The sequence below is a fragment of the Drosophila sechellia genome, chromosome 3R (assembly GCF_004382195.2).
Source record: "Drosophila sechellia strain sech25 chromosome 3R, ASM438219v1, whole genome shotgun sequence".
In the NCBI taxonomy this organism is placed as follows: Eukaryota; Metazoa; Arthropoda; class Insecta; order Diptera; family Drosophilidae; genus Drosophila; species Drosophila sechellia.
Window position 1 is genome coordinate 8,926,664 of NC_045952.1, and position 27,586 is coordinate 8,954,249.

The 27,586-nt window shown below is 42.5% G+C and overlaps 1 protein-coding gene, 1 long non-coding RNA gene and 1 other non-coding gene across 5 annotated transcripts; 1 reads left to right on the plus strand and 2 right to left on the minus strand.

Moving 5' to 3' along the window:
* Positions 1 to 424: 424 nt before the first annotated feature.
* On the minus strand, positions 425 to 27,541 carry LOC6619047 (nicotinamidase). 3 transcript variants are annotated; one of them, XM_032721673.1, is made up of 7 exons: positions 27,340 to 27,541; positions 11,707 to 11,874; positions 10,593 to 10,779; positions 2,423 to 2,527; positions 1,674 to 1,808; positions 1,155 to 1,595; positions 425 to 1,075 (listed from the first exon to the last, which is right to left on the minus strand). In XM_032721673.1, the coding sequence occupies exons 2-7, from the start codon at positions 11,790 to 11,792 to the stop codon at positions 956 to 958; spliced, it is 1,074 nt and encodes a 357-aa protein (XP_032577564.1). In that variant the 5' UTR covers positions 11,793 to 11,874; positions 27,340 to 27,541; the 3' UTR covers positions 425 to 955. The 3 variants fall into 3 exon arrangements, with proteins under 3 accessions (XP_032577564.1, XP_002043289.1, XP_032577565.1); XM_002043253.2 differs by lacking the exon at positions 27,340 to 27,541 and adding an exon at positions 12,015 to 12,122; XM_032721674.1 differs by lacking the exon at positions 27,340 to 27,541 and adding an exon at positions 12,033 to 12,049.
* LOC116801512 lies at positions 3,126 to 10,586 on the minus strand. The gene is made up of 2 exons (XR_004362063.1): positions 4,745 to 10,586; positions 3,126 to 3,659 (listed from the first exon to the last, which is right to left on the minus strand). It is a non-coding gene; the product is annotated as an uncharacterized LOC116801512 (long non-coding RNA).
* Positions 26,541 to 26,613, plus strand: Trnav-cac. Its single transcript has one exon. It is a non-coding gene; the product is annotated as a tRNA-Val (tRNA).
* Positions 27,542 to 27,586: the final 45 nt, after the last annotated feature.

Sequence of the window (27,586 nt, forward strand, 5' to 3'; positions counted from 1 at the left end):
TCGTGCTGCTGCTCCTGAGCTCGAAAATAGAACCAGAAAAAACACATGGGAGAAGAAAAAAAAAACGTTTAACAGTCTGTGCCACACTTTCGGCCAGGACATTTATACGGTTTGTTTTGAAGTTTTTGCCTTTCAACTTGAAATTCGCTTAAAGAAAACACGCATATATTCATTCGTCAGGGAGAGTGGACAAAGTGGGTATAAGTAAACCTTATTTCTATGGCTTCCATGGATCTGAACATGGCTTCGATTGGACACTGATTTGACAGATATTCGACAAAGTGGAGCGTGTGAATCGCACCATATGAAATAAATTACGAAATGATATTCAGTCAGCTTTTGGACTATTGGTATCGTCATAGAAATCCTTACTCAATTTACGTATTTACTTTATTTACCCCTCAAATAAGTATTGTCATTTCAATTTGACTTTCACACTTCCATCGTTTTATTTGAACATTTTTAAGTACATACAATATTTCTCACTGAAGCAGTTGTTCTATTTTGTTTTAAAATAAATAATTTTCTCTACTTATATATTTGTTGGTTGTATATAATATCAATTTAATTCAAACAGGTGCGGCGCACAACATTAAGAACCCTTAGTACTTCATTGCTCTTGGAATTGTATTTTATGGTGCTTGGGTTATAGAGAGAGCTCGGTAATACTTAAACGACATTTTATTTACCTCAATATCTCCGTAGGCAAGAACTTTTTTCGTTTTCGATTGTTGTTAGTACTGTAATGTCATGTAAAATCCACATGGATAACAGGCTTAAAAAAGATTTTACCAATTCTAGAATGTTTTAGCAAAAGCTAGCCAAACTACAGAGGCACTTCACAGGTGATCTAAACTAATCTAATCGAAACGTTTTAACCGTCGACTACACAAAAGCCTTTTGTCTTTTTATATCCTTGAAAATAAGCCTAGCGTGATTTAGTTGCCTCTCGCATTTAGTATTGGGGCCTGAAGCCATTGCGTTGCGAAAGAACTGAATCGGGGCTCTTCAGCTCCATGGCCAGTTTGTAGCCCAGCTCAGGACGACGATCCCGGCCCTCGGCCATTGCCTTGACCTAGAATAAAAAATTAATATTACGAATTAGTTCTCGGTTTGAAAAGCGTGGAACCTTTTATCACCGCGTAAGACCTCACCTGATTAGTGGGGACTATCACGCCATCGCTGGTGTTGACCTTCTCCTTGGTGTGCTCGATGTCGTGGACATCCGTACCCCGGCAGCAGTCGTCGATGAGAATGGTCCTGTAACCGGCGGACAAAGCATCCACGGCCGTGGCGCCAACACAGACGTCATAGGCCAATCCGCACACATAGATATCCGTGGCGCCCTTCATCTTCAGCTGGGCATTCAGAGTGGTGTCCGATAGCTTCTTGTTGTCCCAGAACACCGAATACGAGTCCACCTCGGGATTAGTGCCCTTGTACACCTTGATGCCGTGGTCCACCACCTTGAGGTCTTTGTGCAGCTCGGCTCCCCACGAATCCTGGACGCAGTGACGTGGCCACAGGCGCTGCTTCATCGGCGGCGGTCCTGCGAAAATGACCGTGTCAAACACCTTGGCGGAATCCGAGTCCAACTAAAGAGCGGGGGGAATGACAATGCGGATGTCTGTTAAGTGTCCGACACTTCCGTTCAATTACCATCGACGTCTTACCGAGGAGGACTCGTCCATGGGGCGCATTTTGACATTATCAATAAATGAAACGTGATCGCTGGGATGCCAGTCCAATGAGTAGAAGACGGCATCAAAGTCCACTGTATCCAGCAGCTTATTGATGGGCTCCAGTATCTGCAGTGAAGGTGAGAAGCTGGTTAGGAGGCGGTGGCACTTTACACACAAAGTCAACTTGAGAGCCGGGCGGAGTCCATAAACCGACGAGACGGAAGTGCGTGTTATTAATTTTGACAAATTTTCATGTACCAGCCACAGAGCCATGTCAGTTGCCAGATGGAAATGGAAATGGAGTGGGCGTTGGAGTGGCATTTCGGGGCACTGAATGCGAGAGCGAGCGGGTACGAGAGATCTCGACGACTTCCGGCGTGTGTCGCAGCGCGGAAGCGACTTAAGTAAAGCATATCCGCTTCCGCCTCTGCACTCCCCCACTCTTTCTCTCTCTCGCTGTCTCTCTCCTCCATCTCGCTTCTTATCCCTGGAAAGTATCTGGTATTGAGGTCTGACATGCAGAGCGCCCATCCCCCAGGACCAGCTTATCCTCATCATCTGGAGCGGCAATGACTTTGGCTCAAACCCGGTCCGGGCCGGGGCGGGCCAGGCCCTTCATTTTCATTTCTTGTTACGCTTTACTTTTTTACGTCCTTCCGTCGTCGCCGCTTACCGCACCTGTCGGGGCTAAGCTGCTGGCCAGGTAGCTGCCACATTAACCACCCGAAAACCCCGCCCACCTCGTGTCCTTGCTGCTGTGCACTGCAATTACTTATATCCAAGGAACCACTTATAAAATCATTTTGTACATCAACAATGAGGAACGCGTTCACCGGTCGCACAATCTGCCAGAGAAGAGGAGAAAAAAAAGAGAAAGATGGTGAGTATCACGAAAATGTTACAGCGGGAAACATGAGCAGCCACGAAAAAAGGAAAACAGGAGCAGGGACAACGGAAAAATGAAAGAAAATTGTAAGAAAAATTGTATGGGCAAAGTAAGTGAAGCAGGCGCCACAAAGGCGGTACAGGGTGCAAGGTGAGAGGAGAGGAGCGGCGAGGCAAGGGGCGGGGCCGTTTCTGGGCGGACCCAGAGTACCCGGAGCACAAACATGAAAAGCTAAAAAGAAAATTTGTATACATATATGAGCTCTGCATTAGCGTGTGCGTGTGTATCGGACCCTTTGTGTGTGCGTGTGTGTGCTCTCCGTCGACTGATGAGTTTCTTTTTTCGCCGACCGGCGTTATAAATGCGTTTTAAATGAAGTAAAAGCCAGTCAAAAAATAAGGGAATAAAAAAAATAGAAATCTAGAAGAATCATCAGGTATAGGGAATTGTTGATACGCTTTCTATAAAATGTAATTAAGCCAAGTCAATCTTTTTTGATATTTTGTATTCATATATAAAGAATAATATTAAAGGAAATTTATAAATAATGGTTGGAATTGTGTTTAACTACAAACAAACTGTAAATAACCTTTATTTGTTCAATTTTAACATTTATTTTAAAATGTTTGCAATATGATATTAGCTTTAATTTGATATATAGGTCGTTTCATTGTCTTATCAATTTCTCCTTTTTGAATGCAAGTAATTGTTGCTTCAAGGAAAATAACATTGAATATTGTGATGTTTTACTTCAATTTAACCCATTTAAAGTATTTTTTTGGGGCCAATCGTTGTTCGCCATCCATTAAATTTCTTTTTTTGTAGAGCATCTACATTTCTCGTACAAACTCACGCGCAGACTCTGGCAAACACAGACGCACAGGGAGCAGCTCGTTAGGTTGTCATTGCTATCTTGACTGGCAGCAGGAGCAGCGGCATCATCAACAGTGTCGAAAGCATCATCAACAGCCCCATCCCCCCATCCCCATTTCATCCCCATCCCCTTTCCCAACTGAATTCTGCTGCTGATGCTCCTGCTGCCGCTGCCGCTCATCCTCGTCCTCTGTCGCATCCTCGTGGCTCACTGTAAGCTGATTATGTTCGAGCATATTTAAAATTAGTGAAGCGCTTTTAATTTGTTATTTATGTGCACGCTGATTATGAATGATTATGATCTATGCGCAAACACAGACGCAGTTGCAGCTCCTGCTCCTGCTTATGCTTCTGCTCCGGCTCCGGCTCCGGCGTGTTGTCGTCCTGCTGCTCCTGCTGCTGCTCCAGCTCCTTTTGATTTGTGTTGTTTGGGCTGGCAGGGCATTTAAAATATGTCATCCAGCTAAATGCCTTAAAGCGCTGGAACGTGAGCTGCAGCTGCAAGGATCCACAAGCAGGTGAACTAAGGAGTTCTGGGCAGCGGGGAGACAGCGCTTAAGCAGTTGATGATTTATCACCATGTTGGCAGTCGCACTTGCCACTGGGATGCAACCACTTTGGATGCCAAGAGCGGAGAAAGGAGATAGCAGATAGGAGGCGCCAGGCGGTAGAATGGAGCCCACAGTCGAGAGGAAGTGATTTACATTTACATGGCGAACATTCTCAACATTTTGAGAATAGTTTCCAGCTGAGGAGCAGTGGGCAGGGGGGCTACTGCAGCCAGATAATAGCCGGATCAAGGTAGTTAATGTATCAATTTAGCCAAGTTCGTGTGTGTCGGATGGAAACCGAGTGTCTAAGTGAAAGGAAGTGTTGGGTAATTTGGGTTCAGGGAATGCCCGGGAAGATTAAATGCCCGGGCTACGAGAAGCGACAGGATCTGCTGCTAATATGACAATAACTCCTGCTGAGAAAATGTTCTCGGCAAGATTGGTTGCTCATACGACACGTTGTACGCGATACCTTACATACCTTACGTTACAAACTTAAGCAGTCCGGAGGCTACTCGGGGTCCTTGTTTAATTCAACTACAAATCAAAACTAACCCCTTCTCACTCAAAACTCAACTCCAAACAATTAAGCCAGACACATTAGACAAGCCAGGGAGCTGAGCCAAGTTAATAACTGGGGGCAAACACGGCTAAAGCCACAAAAGGCTCTGTATAAACGGGATGAAGGTGAAGACGGAGATGGCAACCCCGCTGTCTGCCGCAATTTGCACATCAAGTTGCTCTTCGCTCACCTCAAGAAATCAGGGGCAGGCTTCCAATTACGGGCCATCGGGCACAGATGCTACCCAAGATCCAGCTCCGTCATCATCGCCCATCATCGTCCGGCTGCTGCAAAACTTGGCAAATTAACACGCTCCCCATCCTCAACTGCTGGCCAATATAAACAAGTGACCTCTGGGCCTTTGTTATGGCATAGCCCCCCGGAAATCGGCATCTTAATTTAAAGTTAAAACTATGAATCTCTGATGAATGAGGCCGTCGCACTTCTCCATCCACAAAAATGCTACAGTTAAATTAATTATTGAAGGCTAGATGGTGGGGCTCAACCACAGGTTGGTTTTTCGGGGAGGATGGAAATTCTTGGCACCTTTCGGTAACCACAGCAAATCTTAAATTCAAATTACACTTTAACCCGAACAAAGGGAACAAGTTATAGGAATAACTTTGTCAGATCCACACACACTCTTGCTCGGGGAAAACTTTCTTCTTTCGGTTCGACTCAATTTCGGTGGCAAATAAATTTCAAAATCCGTAAAACCCAGAGCGTCGACGTTTTTTGGGGTTACCGGGAACCACCAAACCCAATCCCAATCCCTAATCGGGCGCCCAGGCCAACTTCAATTCATTCAGGCAGACAAACTGTCAAAGTGTTCGTGTGTCTATGGGTTTTGAGCCAAAAAAGTTGCCAAGCTAAACGAGTGACGACGAGACGAGAGCCACGAATCGAATCGAATGGAATGGAATTCAACTTGCTATTGAAGTATGTGCCAAAAAGGCGAACGTGCCGAATCCAGACCAGACACACCCACATGGCAGACTTGCCATCCATATATATATATGTAGGTACATATATTTGGTATAACACATATCCCCAAAATGTACACCTTTCGGGGGAGGGGCAGCGGAGGCAGGTGCTAAAGCAATTTCCGCTCCGAAATTGTTGCATAAGTTGGTGGCTGCCAGTCGCCGGAGACTCCCAAACGTACATACATTCGTACGAGATATACATATATATGAGAACAGATATATATATACAAATATATTTCGCATAGGCAGACAGTCCTCATCGTCCTGACAGTTTTGTGGACTTGTGGGCTGAACCGGGCTGGGGCTGACAGTTGCTGGAAAATTACATTATACAATTTATGCGGCTGCCAGACAGCCGGGCTGAGGAGTAGGAAGGTGGGAGCTGCAGCCGCCAAAAGAAGTGAAAACTAACTATAAATAAGCGCCCAGAACTTACGCTGCTATTCGGGTAAAGGTGGCTTGAGTTCCGACAGAACTTATGGATGGTGGGAAATTGTTTTGCTGAGCCGATTTCGATTAAGGCTAAAGTTTGGTGAAGCTTCTGCAAAGGTATCTAGTACGAGTATATATTTGCACTTTGTGTGGAAATGGGTGGTGCAACTTTTTTCAGAATTTAGGCTTATCAGTTTGATGTCAAAAAGAAATGGCATCAAAGATAGCCCCCAAAACACTTTTTAATGGAAATAGGTTGGGAGATTTCAGATAATAAATTTAATTTTTTTAATTTAAAGTGTTCCTTTACCTACAATAAGTTTAATCATTTAGCGCATTTGAAAAATCATTAGTTGATTTATTGCCATAATATTTTAACTGCGCTAAGAACCTGAAAAATTTCCCCGCAATCACTGGTCACCCAACTGACAGGAAATCAAATTGCAGATTCTCGTCCTTTTTTCTCCAAATTTACATTCGCGCCACGACGGCCGGATTGGCCGGCCCTAGTTAACCTGTAATTTATCGTATTTTTTCGCTGATTCTGTTCAAGAGCTTAAGAAATGGCGACTCATTTTTCAATAAAGTCCAATCAACTAAAACCAACTCTCCGACTGGTCACTAAATCAGTGAATCTGGCTCCTTCTGGACATCCTGGCCTTCCTCTCTCTCTGATTACCTCCTCCGCTGCTGTTCATTTCCGGTGACTTTTTCGGGGGTATGTTATAAGTCATTAACTTTCTAAATAATCGCCGCAGCGTGTCAACTTTGGTCGTTAAACTTTCATCAGTCGGCGGTGGAAGCAGTGGAATCGGCAGGGCTCGACCGCCAGGGGAAAATCCAGCAAGCCAGCGACCAGCAAAAATTAAGCTCGGAAAAATGGGGCTTGGAATCGAGCGGGGCAAGCACAGGAAAAACTGAGCAAAATTTATAGCACGATATTATTTTCCGCTCGGTGAGCAGAGAAGTTGTGAGGCGACTTTTGGCACTCACTGTAATTCTTCTGCCCGCCAAGACATAGAGCTTTCTTCGTGTCTTTTTCGGTGTTGGTGCGTAACTGAGCACAAAAAAATGTCCCACATTTTGTGCCATAAATGAAGACATTATAAACGACACTGTCTGCTTTTGTGTCGCTGCCTGTGTGTCTGTGTGTGATGTAAGTGTGTTCGTAAGTGGGGGCCAGGATTAACGGTAGACATTGTAAGACACTTAAAGCTGTTGAAGATTTTTGAGTTGCTTTATGGCCAGGAGGTTCAATGAACTATATGATGATGCCTTGTATGATATATGACTACCACGCCCACAACCCACCGCCCAACGCCCACGCCCTACTGCGTATGTGTGCGTTTCCACAAAGGAGCAAACGAGCAGGTGAGGTGGCCATAAATTTATTATACGAGAAATAAGAGCAGTTTAAAGAAATGAAATATTTACGAACAAAGGAGCCCGAAATGAAAATACTGTATGTACTTGCACCTGAAAAGAATGCCTCTCGCAGCCAATTGAAAGGGCCGAAAATGTCAAAGGGAGGCCGCCCAAACAAAAGGAATAGATTCGCATTAAATAAAGTGCCAGGCCAGCGAGTTTATCAGGAAAACGCTGCGATGTATATGTCCTTTCACCTTTGTCAATTAGTATTTTAAGCAAAGGGATCCCAAAGAACCCCAAAAACTGAAACTTCACCTTAAGGTTTTTGTCCCTCGTCAAAAACACGGCTCCCAGAAATGTGAAAGCCGCAGCTTTTCACGCTCGAGGCACTTTCCACATTGGAACACGGAAATCCGAACCCTGATCAGTTGGTTAAAAAACATTTTCTGCACATTTAGACACATAAATTACGCACTTTCGGGCGGGCAAATGCAAACACAATAAAAACATCAAAACGAAAACGCGCCTCATATTGAATTATGCTTGTAAATCAAAATTAAGGTAAATAATGGACAGACAGTCGACGGCGACTACCTTTCACATTCAAATGAATTCTGGACACGCGCAATCATTCGATGGAGCCACGGTCGTATTATTTCCATAAATTTGCTTTCATTTCCATTTCCGTTTCCGCAAGTTCAATCGATTTCAATGTGCAATCCCGTCCACACCGATATATATACACATATATATATGTACGAGTGTTTTTATAAACAGACAGCCGCAGGAGCCGCAAAATATTTAGCGACCGATGCAAATGATTTATGGCGTTAATGTTCTATTTATGCGTTTATTTAATTTGCGTCTGTGTGTGTGTGCCAAAGTTTCATCCTCATAATTCTAAGCTAAACCGAAACCCTCCCCCTTCCGCTCCTTCGTCCATCAGTTGATTTGTTTATTATGCAAATTTTTGGGCTTGCCTGTTGTTTTTCCTTTTTTTAGGCGCTGCGCTTCTCTTTCTGATTTCTGGCCATGCCCCCGCCCATCACACAAACATTAAACTGCAAAATTACCATTCATGCAATTCATGCGGAAATACAAACAAAAGCCAATTTTATGGGGCGGCATTTTTCTGTCGTTTTTTTTTCGGCTAAAGCCCCCTTCCCACTCGACTTTATTTCATTCTTCGTTCAAAAACTGCGAATGCGTAAGTAGGGTTTCGTTAGGGGCTGTCATTTTTTTAAGTGTTGCCGTTATTACAATATCATCTGCCGGAAGATTTCATTCGCTCTGCTTTTTATACGTTAATAAATTTTTTATACAATATTACACAATTTGGTGTGCGCCAGCGGAAGGGGCGGTCCCTGTGGGCGGGGCTAAATGGCATATCAAAAATAAAATGATTATTCTTTTCCGCGCTCCCAAATAATTCGTCGCGTGACAATGGAGGGCAGGACTCAACAGGCAACGGCAACACATCGGCCTCCGCCACCACTGCGTATACGTAATGGGGATGCGTCTGTGGGTGGATTGTTAAGAGGAGGTCATCAAAGTTGATGCAAAAAAAAAGCAAATACACTGCTGGTTTACCATCACATAACATAAGGCTACGAAATATACCTTATATAAATGGTAGAATGATACATGATTAAATCGAAATAAAATGAAAATCTCTGCCCTGAACACCTTTTAACCATTAACAAATTGCAGAAGGTCTTTAGCAAGTGTTCTTAAGTCCTACGTAACAACATAGTAAAATTAAAAACTTAAAGCAGCTTAAAGGTATTTTGTATATCAGGTGGAAACTCATCATTAAAAGTTTTTCCGTCGGGAAGACCGCCGAGAAAAGGGTGCAAAACTTTATGCATTGTGCAAATATTTGAGTATTAAAGAAGTTTCAGGCAGTTACAGGTATGATTACGTTTTCGCTACGTGCATCATATTATATAAATCCACTTTAAATGCCAAAAACATTTTAAGGAAAAAAGTCTATGAAGCTCAGTGTATTAGAATATGTAAAATATAAATTCTGGATAAACTATTCTCTTCAATGTAACGAAAACGATTAAAACATATGTATAATCTTTGCCTAAATTTAAAAGTACACGTAAATGTAGAAATGAAACAGGAAACACCATCAAACGAAGAATCTAGCAGAGATTTTGGCCCAAACAGGCAAACAACTCGTTTTCTTCCATTTACTTTCACATAAAATTTTATTCAGATTGTTTTATCAATAGGCCAAACTTTTTAGAGAAAATTTCTCGCCGAACTTTGATTTTCAATCGAGGAAAAGGAGAGAAATCAAAATCCACCGAGCTTCAAGTAGCTTAAAGCCTGCTGGTGCAATAAATAAAGAAGTCTTTGCAAATTGGTACCATCACGTACGCAATTTTATGGCAGCGACTGTGGCAAAAAAAGTTGTGATGCGGATGGAGATGTGCAAACGTCATAGACTACAACAATAAAATTATTTGAAATTTTTTCTGCCCATTTCTATTTTAATATGCTGGGGCGGAAGACGGAGAGGACTTGAATGCAACTTGGTCCATAATTCCCAACTTCCAGTTCCCAGTTTTCTGTGGCATTTTATTTGTCACGCGTTTTTATCTCTTTACTTGCGGTGTCTGGCCACTGTTCCAGTGTGTGTGTTCCCTCTGTGTACATGTGTGTGTGTGTATCTGTGTGAGGCAGTCCCGGCATCGGATTATCACATTTGCATATGCCGCCGCCTGCTGCTTCTTCTTTGTGAAAGGTCAGCACAATGATGATGATGATGATGAAATGGAAATGGGAATGCGGATGCGGATGGAAATGGAAATGGAGATGGAGATGGTACGCGAAATACGAAATGCCCAATGGAAATGATGATGAAAGCATCCCTGGGAGACCCATGATGTGTGACATTCGCTGTAAGCGACATTTTACCGCTGCCCAATCCTCCCCAAATTTCCTCCCCGTCGGAACTCCTTGGGACGGCGACTGATCAGGATTGAATTACACACACAATCCGAGTAGTCGGCCACTTTGATTGCAAATTTTAGCTTCATGTGTGTGGGTTTGGGTGTGTCTCTTGCTGGTGTCGTGATACATGTTGACAAATATTTTATTATCACATTTTTTATGATTTTACGAGTCCCCGGATATGAATCACTGAATAACGCAAAACGTTAACCGCATAACAAGAATTCATAAATAGTGCAAGAAAAAAAGGCAACAAGGACGTGGCAAATACTCTCGACTCTGGCTCACCGTTTTTATCCACTGGTTCCAACAGAATTTAAACTCCTCCCGGTCGATGAAGCCATCGCCATTCGTATCGAAGACGGCGAATATCTGCTCAAGGCGCTCGGGGGGCACATCGTAGATGAGTCCCTTGTCGTTGCGGAACAGAGCTCGACAGATTATCGAAAATTCGGCAAGACTCAGGCGGTCATCACTGAAAGAAATAGGATAGAAAAGCGGAAAAACCCATGTAAGATGATAAGTGACAAATCGTTAAGAGGTTAGAGGCATGGGAAATATGAGAGACTCATACGAACAAATTACCAAATGGGTTTGACTAAAATGTGCTTAAAAAGTTTACAACTTTCAGTTTTTAGTTATCAATTAACCAACAAATTTTGGTATTATTATATATTATTTGTAAACATCCTGGCTATATAAAATAGACATATTTTGAAAAAAGAATCGTACGATATATTTGTTTTATTATTTTCTGTTAAGTTATTAATTCACTTAAAGGTTTTCCAATTATCAAAAACTCGACGTCAGCCAATTCGCTCTACCATACGAACTTGTAAATTGGTTTTTCCAAAGCCGAAATAAAAATCGAAGTGCCTGACAGAGCGTTTTTTAACCAGACACATTTTATTTCAGCCATTTGCATTTATTGATTCACTCTAAAAATTTCCCCTATAAAAAGACTCAAAATGTCAATTAGAAATAATGCACGCCATTTTACGTTGGACAATCTGTTATAAAATAAATTAATTTTCCATTTGCCGGACGGGAACTAAAACATTTTAATGGTTGTTTATTTATTTCAAACGACCGTGAATATGTGTCCAATATATGTATATTTCAACGGATTTTTATTATTTGTTTATTTGTTTTGCCATATAATCTATTTTGCGGCTTGTGGTGCCAGTGTGTTCAGAAAAGCCATACACAATTATAAAGGTAATTATATAATTTTGAAGGGAAAATGTTAAAAATAAAAAACTACAAAATGATCTGCGTTCCAATTCGAGATTATATATTTACAGGATTAATTTATAAATAGTTGATTACTGACGTGTGCGTGTAATTCAATTAGTCCGAAATGCCTTAGATTTCGCCGCACTCGTCGCTTCTAGCAACTCACCTGTCCTTGTCGAATGCCGTGAAACAGGCGTCCATTGCTGATCCGTTTGAATCTTCGATGACAATTGGCGGTGTAGGTGAATCCATAACGGCGACGATGTTGCCAACGTCCAAACAAAGCCAACGAATCCAGCAGCGAACTCTCACTTAATGAAGCTCCCGCAGCCAGCTGCAAGTTAAAGTGAAGCCATCAATAATAACAACCGCACACACAGGGCCACACACGTAAACACTGTTGGGTGGAAAAGCTATTTTTCTTCAACAGAATGGTTGCAAGTGCCACCCAGCAACCACCCACCACCCACTCACAGAACTCTCTGAGCTCACGTTGTTGTTCTTGTCACTCTGGGCCCGGCTTAGCCCGCTCAGCTCGAACGCTTGCCAGTTACTGAAAAACTGGCTGACTCGCTGGCTGACTTCCTTCTGCTCGTTTCGATGGCCAAGCGCCGCTTGCCTTCCCATAGTTTTATCGAATAAACAACAGAAACGACCGTCCGCCCGCCCCACGATTCCACAGCTTTTTGGCCAGGCCAGGCCAGGCCAGCCAGCCGGGGCATTGTCATGGCGACGACGTCATCTTGTGGTTTATTTTATTTATTTGATTTTCACCGTGTACGGGCTGCGGCACTCCCACTCCCACCTGCCACACCGCCCACTCAACCAACCATCCATATCCATCCAAGCTTTTGTGGCGGCGCCCGCAGACGATTTCCTGGCGTTTTACCTAATCAAGGAAGTGCGCATTGTACACTGAAGCAGATTTATCTGTGCTGCCCATATGGTGTCTACAACATTTAATGGGAGACGGGCATTGTTTAAGTAATTTAATTTATATTTGCACTCAACGGTAACGTAATTTGTGCTGCAAATTTAAAGGCTGCAAATTGATACAAATTAATATCGATTTACCCACTCAGACATCGAAAATAATCCAGGTGGTAATTCATTTACGCGTTAACATGTTCTGACACAAATAATGTGCAAAAAAATATTTATCTGAAATGGAGCTTTAAAATAAATAAATAAAACTTTTTGCCAATAGTTAACAAAGTCATTTTGCAATCAAATAAGTGTTCTATTTAGTAATTGTTACGTTTAAAATATAAATCAATATGTATTAAATTTAACTTCTATAAATTTTAATTTCATTTAGCATTTTTCCTTCTTGATTCTTACATTTATACAATATTTAACTATGCAATGCTATCGAATTGCCATTATTTCTTTCCCTGTATGTGCAGTGATTTCCTGCTGTTCACCATAACTTCTCACCGGATTTTTGGCAAAGTTAATGGCGGGACACCGGGAGGCGAATATGAAAGTTTTCGACATTTAGCCTCGAAATGCGGGCCCTCAGAACGTCAGGAATCGGAGTTGATTGTTGTGGATATGCGAGAGGTTTTGAAAAGCGTCAAATAAGTGAAAGAAGTTGAAGGATCCGAAGAAATGAAAGTTTACGGGGGCCAAAGGACCGAGGTACAGTTGCGCACGGAGCTCTTGAGTTGCCATCTGCTAACAAGGCCAATTGCGTTGGCTGCTTTGGCATTTCTGACTTATTTTCCACGCTCGAGTGTCAATTTTTCATCTAAGTTAACAAGGTAACTCGGCATTTGCAAAAGCTTCCACTCCCTTTCTTCCGCTTTTGTTACTCTTGCCTTTTTGAGATATTAGTTTTTAAGCCTATCTTTTCGGATTTCTTCTATTTGAGTTTCGTTTTACAAAAAGAAAAAAAAAATCTCCTTTGGCTGCATACATTTACCTGCTGCAGCTTATAACATTTCCATTTTCCCAAAGCCTAAACCCCTTTGCCGCATTCCTTTTCCATTCGCCCGGTAAGCCACAAAGCCATAGATTTCCATTTAAATTTTAGTCCTATTTCATCCAGAGCTCCCAAAGCTAAGCTCCCAACATTATGTCCTGCTCCAGCCTCTGCCATTTGGCCATCCTTCCTTTTTCTAGTACAACTAATGCGCAGCAGGCGATAAATTTAAATTTGGACGGCAATGTATGTGTGTTTACTTAATATTAAAGATTTATGCACAATATGTTGCCTGCACAAGGTACAAAAGGCAGCAATAAAATAAAAAATATGCTCATGATTTATGTGGTGGGGGGCAAAAGTCTAAGGCAGGCTGTCAGTGATCGCCGAATATCGCTTTAAATTGCCAAGCAAAGATGGATAGCCAGATACAATAACAAGTTTGCGGTTTCATTTGGCCAATAACTTTTGGCCGGAGATAAACAAACATAAACATGAACAAAATGCTGGCGAGCGATAAAAATGCGCATAATTTCGCTGAGTTCGGCAGAAAGATTGTCCAAATAAACTTAAGTACAACTCCCAACCTTAACCGCCACCCTCCGGGTTGAAATACAAACCGAAGCCGCTGCTCAGTCAGAGGCGCCCCTAAACACACTAATTGAAAACTATTTTTGGACGGCAGCCCTCATGGGAGCCCGGGTATCCCTTGGTTTTGTGGGCTTTTGAGCCTTGGGTCTCGGGTTTCTGGCTTCTGGGTTTCGGGTTAATATGTAAATGGCGGATAACGCGAAATGTGCAAACTTTGGCTGCGAAACAATTTACGCGGCATTAAGCGAAACGCGTGCGCACACCTCACCTCATGGACTCTCTAGCAGATTGCTTTCGATTAAAGTTGTCGACGTCAAAGTCATTGACTAAATAAAGAGCATCCATAAAAGCGGCAAAGTAGTTAGCCCCCCACCAACCAACCAAACCGAAACAAACCAAACCAAACCATGGCGGCCAAAAAAGCTGAAGAAAAAACTTTGACAATTTGAAAAGACGGGGAAGGACGAACGAAAGTTCCGCAAATGAAAGCCAGCCAAGCAGCCAGGAATAAGAGAGAAATAACGAAGCCAGCACGTGTCCCGATTATGAATTCCACTGCCAAAGGTGACAAAGGGGGGTGGCATTTTCCAGGTGGCGCTTTTCGGGGGTTAAAACTTCAGTTGTGCCACGGAACAGATTTCAAGTTTGCCCCCAATAGATTTTGATGGCCATGAATTGCCGGCAACTGCGTGATACTTCAGAGCTCTGAAGGTTAAGCAGTTTGAGCTTGTGGTGGAAACGTTTTTTGTGGCGCTTTTAAAAACACCTGGGATGGGGGGGTGTTGGTGTTCCACAAATGCACTTGAGCAAATACTGTTAATAAATCATTTTGTATTCTATATAAAATAAGAGATTAAGCCTTAACAGATTGTTAAAATGTAGGAAAACTAAAGAAATATTTTTCATTGGGATTTCATGGTAAAACAGTAAGAAAAACCAGTAATACCAAATCGAACTTAAGTGCTAATCACAAAGGTGCGACTTAGCATCAACTTGTTTTATCAATTTTCATAGCAACTTCCGCCGCCCTGCAATGCCAACGAATCCGCGCGGCACTTGAAAACTTCTAATGCTCTCCACGAACACGAAAAAAGTGGGGAAAATTTAAGCTGCCGCCATAAGTCAGCTGGCAGGGGAAGAGCGGATGCGGATGCGAATGCGGATGCTCCATCCGGCGGAGCAGAGTTAAGGCGCTCGGGAAAGTGGCGGAGTGGGCGAAAGTCTTGCATAATTTGCCAGCGAAGCGCTGAAAAGTAAATTACCGCCTAAGACTTCCTGTATTTGTTGTTTCGGCAGTGGGCGTGTCAAAAGTAGCTTGTCACGGCGATGGGATCAGCTAATAAACCACGCATCTCGCATCCCGGGCCACAGCTCAAGCAGCAGGAACCGATGAGCGGCAGACAGACACAGGAAGCCAGGAAGCATGGAACCCAGGGCCAAGTGGAGCATTTAAGAGCAAACGCCTTTGGGGCTCGTCAATTGAATTGCCAAAAAATTTAGCAGCTTCTGCTCGGCTGGCTCTGGATGGGGTGAATTGGGTAGGCGCAGATGATGGAAAGTGGGGAATGGGAATGGGGATACGGGGTAAATCAGGCAGCGGTAAATCGGTATTAAAGCGAATTGCCTATACCGAACTTCAACCTGCATGCTTTTCTATAAGGCAAAAAACACAATCAAAGGGCATATCTTTAAAATACATGTCTTTTGTTATAAACTTAATCTGAACTAGTTTGTTAGACCACACTCTACTCAAGTCTTTTAACAAAATTGTCTTAAAACGATGCACCAATATTGGAAGGAAAAGCATGACCACATTTTCAACATTTAATACATTTTTTTTTGTTTAATTTTCAATATCTTATATCTTATACAATATCGTTGGATTTTTATAAATTTTTTTTTCCAAGTGCACATAGGGTCGGTCCTTCTATGTGTGCTGCCTATAAAAGGCTTTCAATTTTTTGTGCTGTCTGCTGGCGCCTGGTTCTTCTCGTATAGGTTTAATGCAGGCACGTCAGCAGCAGCAATTTGGAAAGGAGCAGCCGGAAAAGCAGAAGCAGCAGGAGCAGCGATGTGGATGGTAGCGGCGGCAGGATCAGAAGGACGACAGGCTACGACATTGATGGATACGCAGTTAAGGAATGCCGAGTCAGCCTTTGCCTGCAGTAGGTGTCAGTCAGTTCCTCAGTTCGTCAGTCAGTCATCACAGCCTTCTATCAATCCATCCACCCGTCCATGGATGGGTGTGTGTAGTGTGTGTGTGCCATGGGTGGCACGTGGTTGGCTTTTATCACTTGTTAGTATCTAAAAATACGTGGCCCACATGCCGTCTTTCATTTCATTTCAGTTGGTTCGGTTCAGTTTGGTTTGGTTTTTCGTTCGGTTTTCCGTTCCCAGCAACTCTGGCAGCACCTCCTCTCTCTCTCACCTGAACCGCGCTTAAATACAAAATGATAAATTGCCATTTTGACTGCGGTCCCTGGTGCGGCCTCCGATCCACAAAACCCCCCGCCCGTCAACCTGGCCGCCCACTTTGACCCCGGCACTGCAATAACGCAATGAACTGAACTCCGCACCACTCCACTCAGCTCCTCCGAGTCCCAGTTTGTTTTGGCCTCGAATGCCTGCTGCTTTTGCTTTTTGGCCTGCAAACTGTTTTTGGCGCATTGGCTGGGCTGAAAAATGTTGGCGTTACGCGCCGCTGATGTCGACGCCCAGATAACATTAAAACGCGAATACGTGGCTTTGCAAACACCAGGACCACTATGCCATGCACCTCCCACCAATATCCATACCAATACGCACACCAATGCCACTACCACTGCCACTGCCAACACCAAGACAAAGAGGCACGCACACAGGCACATTTGCATGCCCAGATGGAGAGGATATGGAGGAGCGTTAATGGGCCGCCTCGGATCGTTGATTCTCGAAGGCGAGGAGGGCACAGTGGTGCAATAGTGCCAAATGGAGCACTCTGCTCCTGGCCAACTAATGGATTTGAAGGAAATGGTATTGCTAAAAGGATAGGAGCCTCGCAGATACATTTTTAGATATGCCCTTCGCTGGTGTTTTGCAACTTAAGTCAAGTTAAGATCCAGCTAATGAAGATAGTATTTAAATGGTAAAGATACTAGCAGCAAACTTATATTTTTAGTTCAAATTGAACAAATCTAAACGTATTGGTATTAATTTGTAATTGAAAACGTTAAATTGAATGTGTTATTGAAACTATTTAGACAAAAATAACTTTTGAAGGCCAAAGGTCACCACACGAATGTCAAATGGCAATTGAAGTTCACAGAGTTTCATTAAGTTTTCAACAGCTAACTGCAAACGCAGGCAACCTTTGTCCGATTTTATTTTAATCTTCATTGAAATCGCACTCGACTTCGGCTTCCCCAGGGGAAAGTGACCCTCCTTGGCCCATCGACTATCCAATATCCAGTGATAAACACTTTGCCGCACTCTCGGCCACCTCGGACGGGTTAATGTGGAAGCCATCCACACACAATTACCCATAAGAACCCTTTTGGCATTACACCAGCTCTGCTCAAAGGCCATGAACACCACATCCACATCCTCATCCTAATCTGACATTGCAGCTTATCCCCGAAACAAAACGATGGAGGAGCCAGATGGCATAGGGGTTCCATTTTGGGATAGAACAAAAAAAAAAAAGAAAGGAGAAACCACTCACCGCTTAGCCAACTCAATTTGGTGGCCATCATTGCAAACGGCCAAAAACACGGACAAAACAGTCGCAGCAAACTTCAAATGGCAAATGGCGCACAACTTCATTTAAAAGGCATTACGACAAACATTTGGCCAACAACTCCAGCAACGACAACAACAATGCCAGCGCCAACAGCAAGGATAACAACTACAGGCAGGACGACAACAACAGTTTGCACCTTTTTCGGCAAAAGCGTTGACATAAACGCCGGCCCATTAGCATTTTTTATGCATTAATGACAAGCCACAAAAATGGACACATCGTCATGCATATGAATGAGCCGAAGGAGGCGCAGGATACCTATCAATGTGTGAATGTCCCAGTGTGTGGGAATGTGTGTGTGTGAGTAAGGGAGAATGACTGTATCTGCCAGGACACTCGTGCATGTGTGTGGGTGTGGCGACAATAGACACTAAAACTCATCAAACGAGCGAGGGATAAAAAGGGTCGAACGCAACGGAAGCTAAATTGGAGGGTGCCCTACATACAAATTAATTGAACTGCTTTCGACTGATTGCAGTCGATTGATCGGAATTCGCGCTCCAGAATTTTAAAAACGCAGTGTTTCACTGGATTCCTTTACAACCAATATATAAGTAGCCAATATATAAGTAGTTTACAGAAAATTAATTTCTCCAATATGGCAGAATTTTAATTTATATAACTAACAGCTCTTAAATCATCTCTTAACTTTCAATTACTACTTCTACTTGCTAAATTTTAATGAAAGGATAAGAGTCATGAATATATGTTGGAATCAATCCATTTAATATAATACTGATCGCTTAACAAGATCGTCTACAAATCAATTTGGAAAATTCTCCAGTAATCTTCAAATTCCAGAACCTATTAAAAATCAAATATTTTTTCGAAAGCCAATAACTTTTTGGCCAATGTGCCTGGCTCACACTTTTACGACCTGTCCGTGGCTTAATAAATTCCGGCTCTAAAAAACGGTGGAAAAAATATTTTTGGCAAACTGCGCATAGATGGCGTACGCTGAGATAGATGACGCCTGTGTTGATAAGCGCTCCCAATTGCGGATGTTTTGAATAATCGATGCTTCCTGCTTGCCATGCATACGTGTGTATGCGTACGTATATGTGTGTGTGTGTCTATGTAAGTGTGTGTGCGTTGGTCCTTGTGCTGGCTGGGCTGTGTGTTTGCCCAGGCCCTAGTTTATTTTCCTTTCTATGGCAAACTTCGCTTTTTTCGCTGATTTTTTCACATAAATTTCAATTTTGAATCGCTGGCATTCTGCATTCATATGCAAAATTTCTCTTTTCTCGTCTCCGCATTTTTATTTGCCAATTAAAAACAGCCGCAGGCTCCGTCCTCTAGAATCTTCCAATCCGCATTGCTGCCGCTGCTGATGCTGCAGCGTCGAATTTAAATACAAATTGTTTGCAGTTCCTTCTATTTTGGGAGGAGGCACTCTGGGCCTTAGTGTTTCTCCACCTGCAGCGGACAAAAGGCAAAGCCAATTGCAGGGTGTTGCATTTAAATTGCACATTGAACTTTGACATTCCGATAGCGATGCAGAGGCAGTCCCCGAAGCGATTGAAGATAGTATCTGGCAGTTGCAGCCGCAGCTACTGCCTTTCATCCTTCCAGTTTCGCCAATTTGTCCCGGGAAGCGCATTTATTGGCCAAATATGCAAGCGAAACGAACTGCAGCTAAATGCAAGCAAAATTGCAGGCATCGAGGGTTTAAGATCCCACATAGCTCTAAAAACAGTAGAACTTTAATAGTTTAAAGTTTTCATATAACTTTTTTTAGTTAATTGCCTTTTCACTCCTTTAAAAGGTTTTTCCAGTTGACCTATTTCGGAAAACTCATTCGTGTTCAAAGTCAAAAAACAAAACAAAGCAGTTCGTATCATATTACTTCCATTTGATCTTTAAAATCTTTCAATAAAAACTATTTTTATTTTTTATTGTTGGTTATATTTAGCCAAGTTCTACTGTAAAGTTTGCCTGGGCACGTGTTGTTAGCTTACGTTACTGATTGCGTCATGAAATATTGAAAGATTGTTAGGCAAATTGCAAAAGGATTGGTTGGAGGCGTCCCCTGTTTCTATGGCAAATGCAGGTCATGCATTCAACTCGCAATTTATTCAAGGCCATTCCAGAAACCTGAAAAGGTCACCGCAAAGTGACTGAGATTTCGAGTAATTTCACTTCCAATATGGCAACCAGAAATAAACTTGCCGTGGCAATTTGCCTTTCTAGAAAAGGTCGTGAACTATGCACATGAGCCAAAGGAGACATTTAAAGTGGGTGTTGTTTAAAATATGTTTCCTGGTGAACTACGAATATTCAAATTAAAGATAAATTCAAACTATATTATGAACCTTAATGACATACCTAAGTTCTACATAATATGTCTGCTCTTTAAAACTCTGCAGGATATAAATGTGGAGCGCTAGGAATAGTCCGCTTTGTAGAACGCACACCCAAAGGGATAAGTACACCCTGTTGTGCACACGCATTCAAATGGGCATTCAATTCAGGTCACTAGCCAGGATGCCGAGAATTTTGCCCGCAGAGCGGGATGAGCGCCATTGATTTGATTTGATTTCAATTTCGGGCCACTTTAAATTGTCTTAACCCAAACGCAGGGTGGAAAAACTAGATAGCTATAGGCAGATAGGTCCGGACTCCGGCGGACCTTTCTCAGCGATTTGGGCCAGATAAATTAAGTAGCTTAGCAAGACAAAAGGCTGAGGGAGAATGGTCATCGAGGCAAACGGTTAAGCTGCTTTAAATCAGAACCCCCAAAAATATCCTGGGCCAGCCGCCCATCAAACTAAGTCGTTTAAGGGAAAATCGGGGAAATTCGGGGGAAAAACTAAAATAATAATAAGAGAGCGGGGCCGGGGAGGCTGGCGGACAATCTTCGTTCAAGTGGAAGCAGCTGGTTGATTGATTGATTGATTTAAATTAAAGGCATTAAGCGGTCGGCCGGACGTTGGATTTAATCGATCAAGGACACCAAGGAGCGGCACAATTTCCCAATTGAAAATTACTTTATGTGCGCCTACGGCTGCTTAACTTCATCGTAATGTCATTTTCGAGCCCTTGGACCGGGACACTTCACTACAGGCTCAGTTCATCTTATGTCCTCGTATTTTATGACACAAACAGGCGGCGCCAGAATTTACGTGGCTCCATCGCCTTTTCTCCGGCATACCAAATAAACCAACAAATCAATTTGCCAGGTGCCAGGACACCGACGTCAGGAGCTACGCTTAGCTTTATTTCACTCTTGGCCGAGATTTATGGGCCGAGGGCGCGTGAGCTGGAAAAAGCATCGGAGCGGGCCGAAACTCGAAGATGGAGAGAGTGTGAGGAACCGGCAAATTGTTTTTGTCTTTCCTTAGGACTTCTTTTTTTGTGCCCTTCTTAGCCAGTGGAAGAAGGGAAAAAGGACAGTTCAACTGCTAGTCGCTGGGCTTTTGCTGACCAGTCAGCATTTATTATTTATAATAGTCACCTTTTTTGCCTAGCAACCTTTCCTAATAGATGGCACCAATCCCAAACCCGGCCCAGACCCAATCCCAGCACGGAATTCCAATCCCTGGCCAATCCGCCACCACCCACTAGAGCACTTTGTGCCACATTCAATTGCTTTACCGGTTTGTTCCTAGCCGGGCTTCTTTTTGCTCTGCCGGTATTGCTATCAGTAAACATTTTATTGTCACACACTTGGCACAAATGGGACACCGCCGGCTGCCACCGACTACCCGGTTTCCTTGGACCCACAGTTGGTCCCCGGAATCCAGTTTCCAATCCCCAATCACCCACCACAAGTCGGAGTCCCTGGCTCGTAGATCTGGGCTCTTATGCAATCACGGCAATCACGGCAGCAAACAGTCAACAATGAGATTTGTTTTTGGTTTAAGAGTCTAAGAGCTTTTCAATGCAATCTGCAATAGTCAAAGGTAATTCAGGAATCAAGTGAGTGCTGTAATGGTTTTCTATTCTGTTCAAAGAATTCCATAAATTATGGTAGCTAATAAAAATTCTACTGGAATGCTGGGGAAATTGCAGCTCGTAATAAAGGAGCTGCCAAGGGGAAGAACTATAATTTAAGGCACAAAGGTAAGCGTTTTGTGCATTTCGCTTACTATTTTTGAAAAGGATCTCGCTATTTAATATGGCTTTTTAGTAGCGCATTGTATTTTCATATTTTATTAAATCACTTCTTAAAGTATTTTAACAAAATCTTCATTGGATAACGAAATTCTTTAGGAATTCCTTAGAGAAACTCCATTGAGAAACTCTTTTAAAATACCACACCCACTCCGTGCATCGTGTCCAAGGAACATTATTGTTTATTTATCGTCTTAATTCGCTCGTTCTCTATTCATTTTTTCTTTGCCCATCGATTTCCTGCCAACGCTTTTTGTGATATTTTCCTGATTTTCCGATTATTGTTGTTGGCCTTTCCACCCAAACCCCCCGTTGGCTTACCTTTTTCCTTTTTTCATGGTCTGTTAAGCCTTTTCGGTCATTTGACTTATTGGTTTTTGCACTGCCCTCAGTGGCGAGGCGAAAAAGAGATTGTAGTCCGACGGATTCAGCATAATGCAACTGGGCAGGAGGATTCGGAGCAGGTGGATGGTGTGGCGGGTGGTACTTGATGGGAAATGCGTTCATACGTAGCCCTAGGCTGCAGTGGATCTGTGGACTGTTTGCCCACCCAACATCCCAGCCACACACTCACATGGAAGGGGCGGCGTCTGTTTGTCTTGTCCACTTCCCACGGTCATGTGTCCTTCCTCCCTATGCATGTGTGTGTGTGTTTGGCCACACACAAAGATAGCTGGGTGTGCGAATCTCTAAAGAAAAGGTCGCCATGGCGTCCAAACACACAAGCAGCCAACACCACACATAATGGAGGAAAATATGTGTTGCACAAAAGAAATCGGCGAGTGAGTGCAACAAACAACGTATCAGGTTACACTCTCTGTTTATAGTCACGAGCTGTTTGCCACACAAATTTGTATACCATTCAAATTGATATAAATAATACAGCGCACATGTCCGCAGCCAGGATAGACAGGACATATATTATGGAAATGTGATTTGTGGTGCATATTTGTCTTTGAAAATTTGAGATATTTCCCTCTTTCATTGTTGTGCCAATCGGTTTACGAATGGCAATAAAATTGTGTATCACGTTATATTGCTGTATACTATTAGGGATGAAGAATTGAGCCTTGCAGAAAGAATACTCGTATCAAAGGATACTGTAGAAAAGTAAAGAAAATCCAAATGGATCCCCAATCCATATAAATCGTTAAAAAACGATACATATTCCCTAATGACAGGCCATAAAAATGTAAAATAGTAAGGGAGAAAAAAAGGAAGCCATGGTCTATCTTATAGACTTAAAATATTACGAAAGAGCTGTGCTTTCCTTAATAAAAGTTCAGAGTTATCCTTTTGAAAAAGTCAACTAATTAGTGTACAACTAAGAAAGCGGTTGGAATCCAAAACAGGTTGGACTATTTCTTTTATAGGCAAACCCTGCAAAAGTCGAGAACTTTTTACTTCCTTCATTTTCCCCTGCAAAGTGCAAATGTTTTTTCCATAAAATATAAGGAAAATTTTGATTGTATAATTTAATTAGTTTCAGCACTCCAGCCGGTGGAAGGGAGACTCCATAAATAACCCATTAAGTGGCCGCGGAAACTTTATCTGCCGTCGATGGTAATCATCCCAGTTAACCGAAACTGCCGGGACTTCAGTCCATTTGAGTGGCTTCGTTCAATTTCAAACTGTTGTGGGCAATTATTGTAAGTTTTTCGCTTGCCATTCCATCTGTTCTCAATTTCGCTTTAAGTGCTGCCGACGCTGCCACGCCTTGTTTTCAATTAAATGAACACACCCACCGCCCACCAGGCACCACCCACATCCCACCACCCACCGGAGCTGTTCCCAATCGCTGGTTTTATTATTACCGAGTTGCCAAATACAAACAAGCCAAAAACAGAGCAAAAACAAAGAAAGCGTAAAATCCATGAAAATTGTTGCCGCAATATTGAAAACGCGCCGTATTTGGGTCTTCGTCGCCCCAAGTAGCCCGCTCTATAGCACCGCCCTCAGTACAAATTGAGCAACAAAACCGCCCACAGAACACCACCCACCTCCTACTCCGTTAGAAAAGCAAGAAAAACAATCGGCAGCAGATTAAGTTCATGCCATGCTGCAGTTACATTTACAGTTACAGGGTTCCAGGACGACCCCCTCTTTCATATTCATTTTTGCACACACTTTGTGTTATATGTGGGCCAAAACAAATGTTGCCCGAAACCGATTTTCACCCGAAACTGGGGAAAAACCCATTCTGAGCATCCTTTCAAAGACTCTTTCAGCTTGCGCTTTTCAGGATCATTGGCAGCGGGTTCGCAATCATTTTGTGTTTTTTTTTTTTGTTTTGTTTTTTGTTTTGCGAGGGCCTGAGCAAACGTTGCGAAAATATGTCACAACATTTGTTACACATTTTCGGGTCAATTTTTTATTGCAACGGGCGACTCGACTGTGCTCGACTCTGCATAAGCCGGGCGCCACCCACATGTTCCGAAATCTTGTCACAGATGGTGGCAACTGCCTTTCCCTGGGAAAACCCTACACACACATCCCAAAAGTCCCATCCCCAAAGTTCCCTTTTGCTCCCCTCGTCGAGTGCCATTGACACTAGCGTGTCTTTCAATTAAAATCCATTCAGCTGTAAAATCGTAAACAGTTTTGTGCAGAGAGCTGAACACCCCTGGGTCTGCTGATAATGGTGATGAGGAAACTATTTTGTCACTCTTAAAAATACATTGATAACCACTATAGCCAAATAAGAAGAAAACAAAGTCGATCTTCAGCTACTCGAAGTTCCAGCTGTGTCCTTTAAACGCGCTTTTCAATTAGGTATAAGGACACATCTCTTTTTAATCAGGCTCCATAAATTTGAAACAGAATCTTAAACCCAAAGAAGGCTTTTGGAAAAATTGAGTAAGATAATTTAAAATTCCGCCATAACTAGCTTGCTTTTTAATATGCTGCTAAAAAATAATTATTTAATTTTTGTGGAAATGCCGCTAATGATTCACTTTCAGTAGCTATCTAATGCTTTTCTTGCCAATTGAATTTATAATAGATTTTTGAAATGAACCTCCTTTTGTTAGGCACCAAAGCAGTGAACCTGCGTGACAACTCAGTATGCCGGACTGATTGGCCTTTTAGCTACTGGGTATCAGCACGCGAGGCAGCCTAAATGACTGCAAATTAATTATGCACAACAAACAGATGACCCCCAACCGGCGAACGGCGACCCGTGTGGCAAAGACAACAGTATATGTACATTTTCCATGTTCTATGGCGCAGCACAACAACGCAAAGTCCGGCGTCTGCCGTCCGGTTTGTCCAGTAATTGTTGCTTTAATTGTTGTGCAATCCCCCAAACCCAAACCCACACCAAAGCCCAATCCCAATCCCAATTCAAAAGCCTGAGCTCGGAACCCCAAGAGCCCCACCCAAAAAGCCGTCACGAATCAGCCTAAGCTGAGGCAAAAAGGGGATGGAATGATCGGAGGCTGCTTCGCCAATGTCGACCGCAAATTAATTTACAACGTAAACTGCAAAATTGAAAATTATGTTGTAATTACTCAATTCTGACGTTTTTCCCATTGACCCAAATTTATGGGGCCGTGCACCAACACCAACTCATAAGCCACACACATACACACACACACACATACTGGCGCACATACATATTCAACGCAAGAGTTGAAGGCGCTTCCTTGTGGACGCTTCTTGGCTAAGCTCTTGGATTTACTGGCACTGAGAGAAAATACCCTTGAATACCTCAATATGTCTCCGATTATAATACTATTTAAAAAACGAAATGGCATATTTAATTTGCGTTTTTAAATCAAACATACTTAGCTAACTTGTGCAAATGCAAATCATACTTGTATAATAAATATAATAGCAACTTTATTTTGCCAAGTGTATTATGTCTGGCCTCAACCTTTGTGCCAATATAAATGCGTAATTATAACGAGTGCCAGAGAGCAGTTAGAGTCCGTTCTGGCCTGCATATTAATTACGTTCACGGCGCCGCACAAAAGCGGAGTCCTGAAAGCCAGAAAGGGGAGGAAATCTTGGCAGGACCAAAGCAGACAATAGGAATTTTAATCAAGGATCAGCGTGCTCGAATTTATTTAAAGGTGGGCCATTGGAGCACCCCACCCACGAAGTGCTACGCTCCTGGCCCCATGGCGCTCTGGTTGGTAATCTGGTCAGCGTGTTTCAGGCATGCCATGAATGCCTTGCCTTACCTTGCCCCTTTCCCAGGCCCTTCTATTCACAAGAACAAATGCCGGCCAATTGTGGGGCTCCGTGAAGAGGGGACAAATAAAGGCTAATTAAGAGCGGAATGACAAGGCGAAGAAATGGGTTTTCATTGTTGCTGCCAAGCTTGGGGGCAATGGTATTCTAAGATGGCACAAACTCACGATCGCAAAGTATTTAACCTGTCTTCTTATAAATATATTCTATACCTTTCTTCGTAAATCTTTTTAACTTTTATTACCTGCTACATTGAGATGAAACTATTACTCCAACCTAAAAATGTGAGTTTAGTCAATTGGATTTTGTATCAACTAATCGCGTCGGGCTAAAAATAGAAACCCAAATTCCATTACCATCGGTTTGCCTCTGACTGGCCTTAAGCGCCCATCTCTTAAGAGTTTCCGTAGTGTAGCGGTTATCACGTGTGCTTCACACGCACAAGGTCCCCGGTTCGAACCCGGGCGGGAACAGTCGTAAAAGTTTTTTTGCCTTTTTTTTATAAAATATTTTAAGGTGTTTTTGTTACACTTTGGGCGAAAAAATAAAAACTTAAATGAGGGTTATCTACTTAGATTTTCAATTAGTTGGTTACTTTTGCAAGCAACCACTCGATTTAAAAATATAAAATGGCTTATGTTAAACACAAGTTCACAATGTTGTACTTAATATGTATTTAAAGAATTCATAACTTTGTTCAATACGTAATATCAATTATTTTGCGATAACATTAAATTTCACAAATTTTCACATTACAGGTGTGCCGACTTCCCAGTCAGAGGCGTTTAATTGGAATGTAATTTACATCAGCACAATGTGCTCTATCTTAGCATGATAAAATACATATTTTCATACATTTGATTTAAAATTTTGCGCTTCTAAAGCCGTATTCATTTTTATTTTGAAGATTTGAAGGGCTGGAGAAATGTTAGCTTGCGCAGACAGTTAACAGAATCATAAGCTTCCGTACCGGCTTTACATATGATATGTATGCTGAAGCTCAAAGCTTGTGCTTTACACTACCCAACAAAGATCGACACTCAATAATTATGCGAACAAAAAATAAAACGATTTCAAACCTTTAAAACATTTAATTTCTCCAGAATTCCCTTGACTTTTTTGACCCGCGTTTTTATAAATTTTCACGAATCACACTCTTTATTTTCCGTATAAGAGAGCTTTCTCTTTCGGCTACTTACCACGCGATAGTCCAAAAAAGCTTTGCATAAACAAAACACTCAGAGCTTTCAGAGTCCACGCACAGAATGTAGTAGCAATGTCAAATTCGTGATTATCAGCGTTAATTGTACAATATTATGATTTATTTGAGTTGTAAATCTTCACAGCAAGCACAGGCTGTAATTATACCACTTAAAATTCGTTGAGGTAGTCTATTTGTTAAGATAATACAAACATTCCCGAGAAACTCGAAGAACTCGCCGGTTG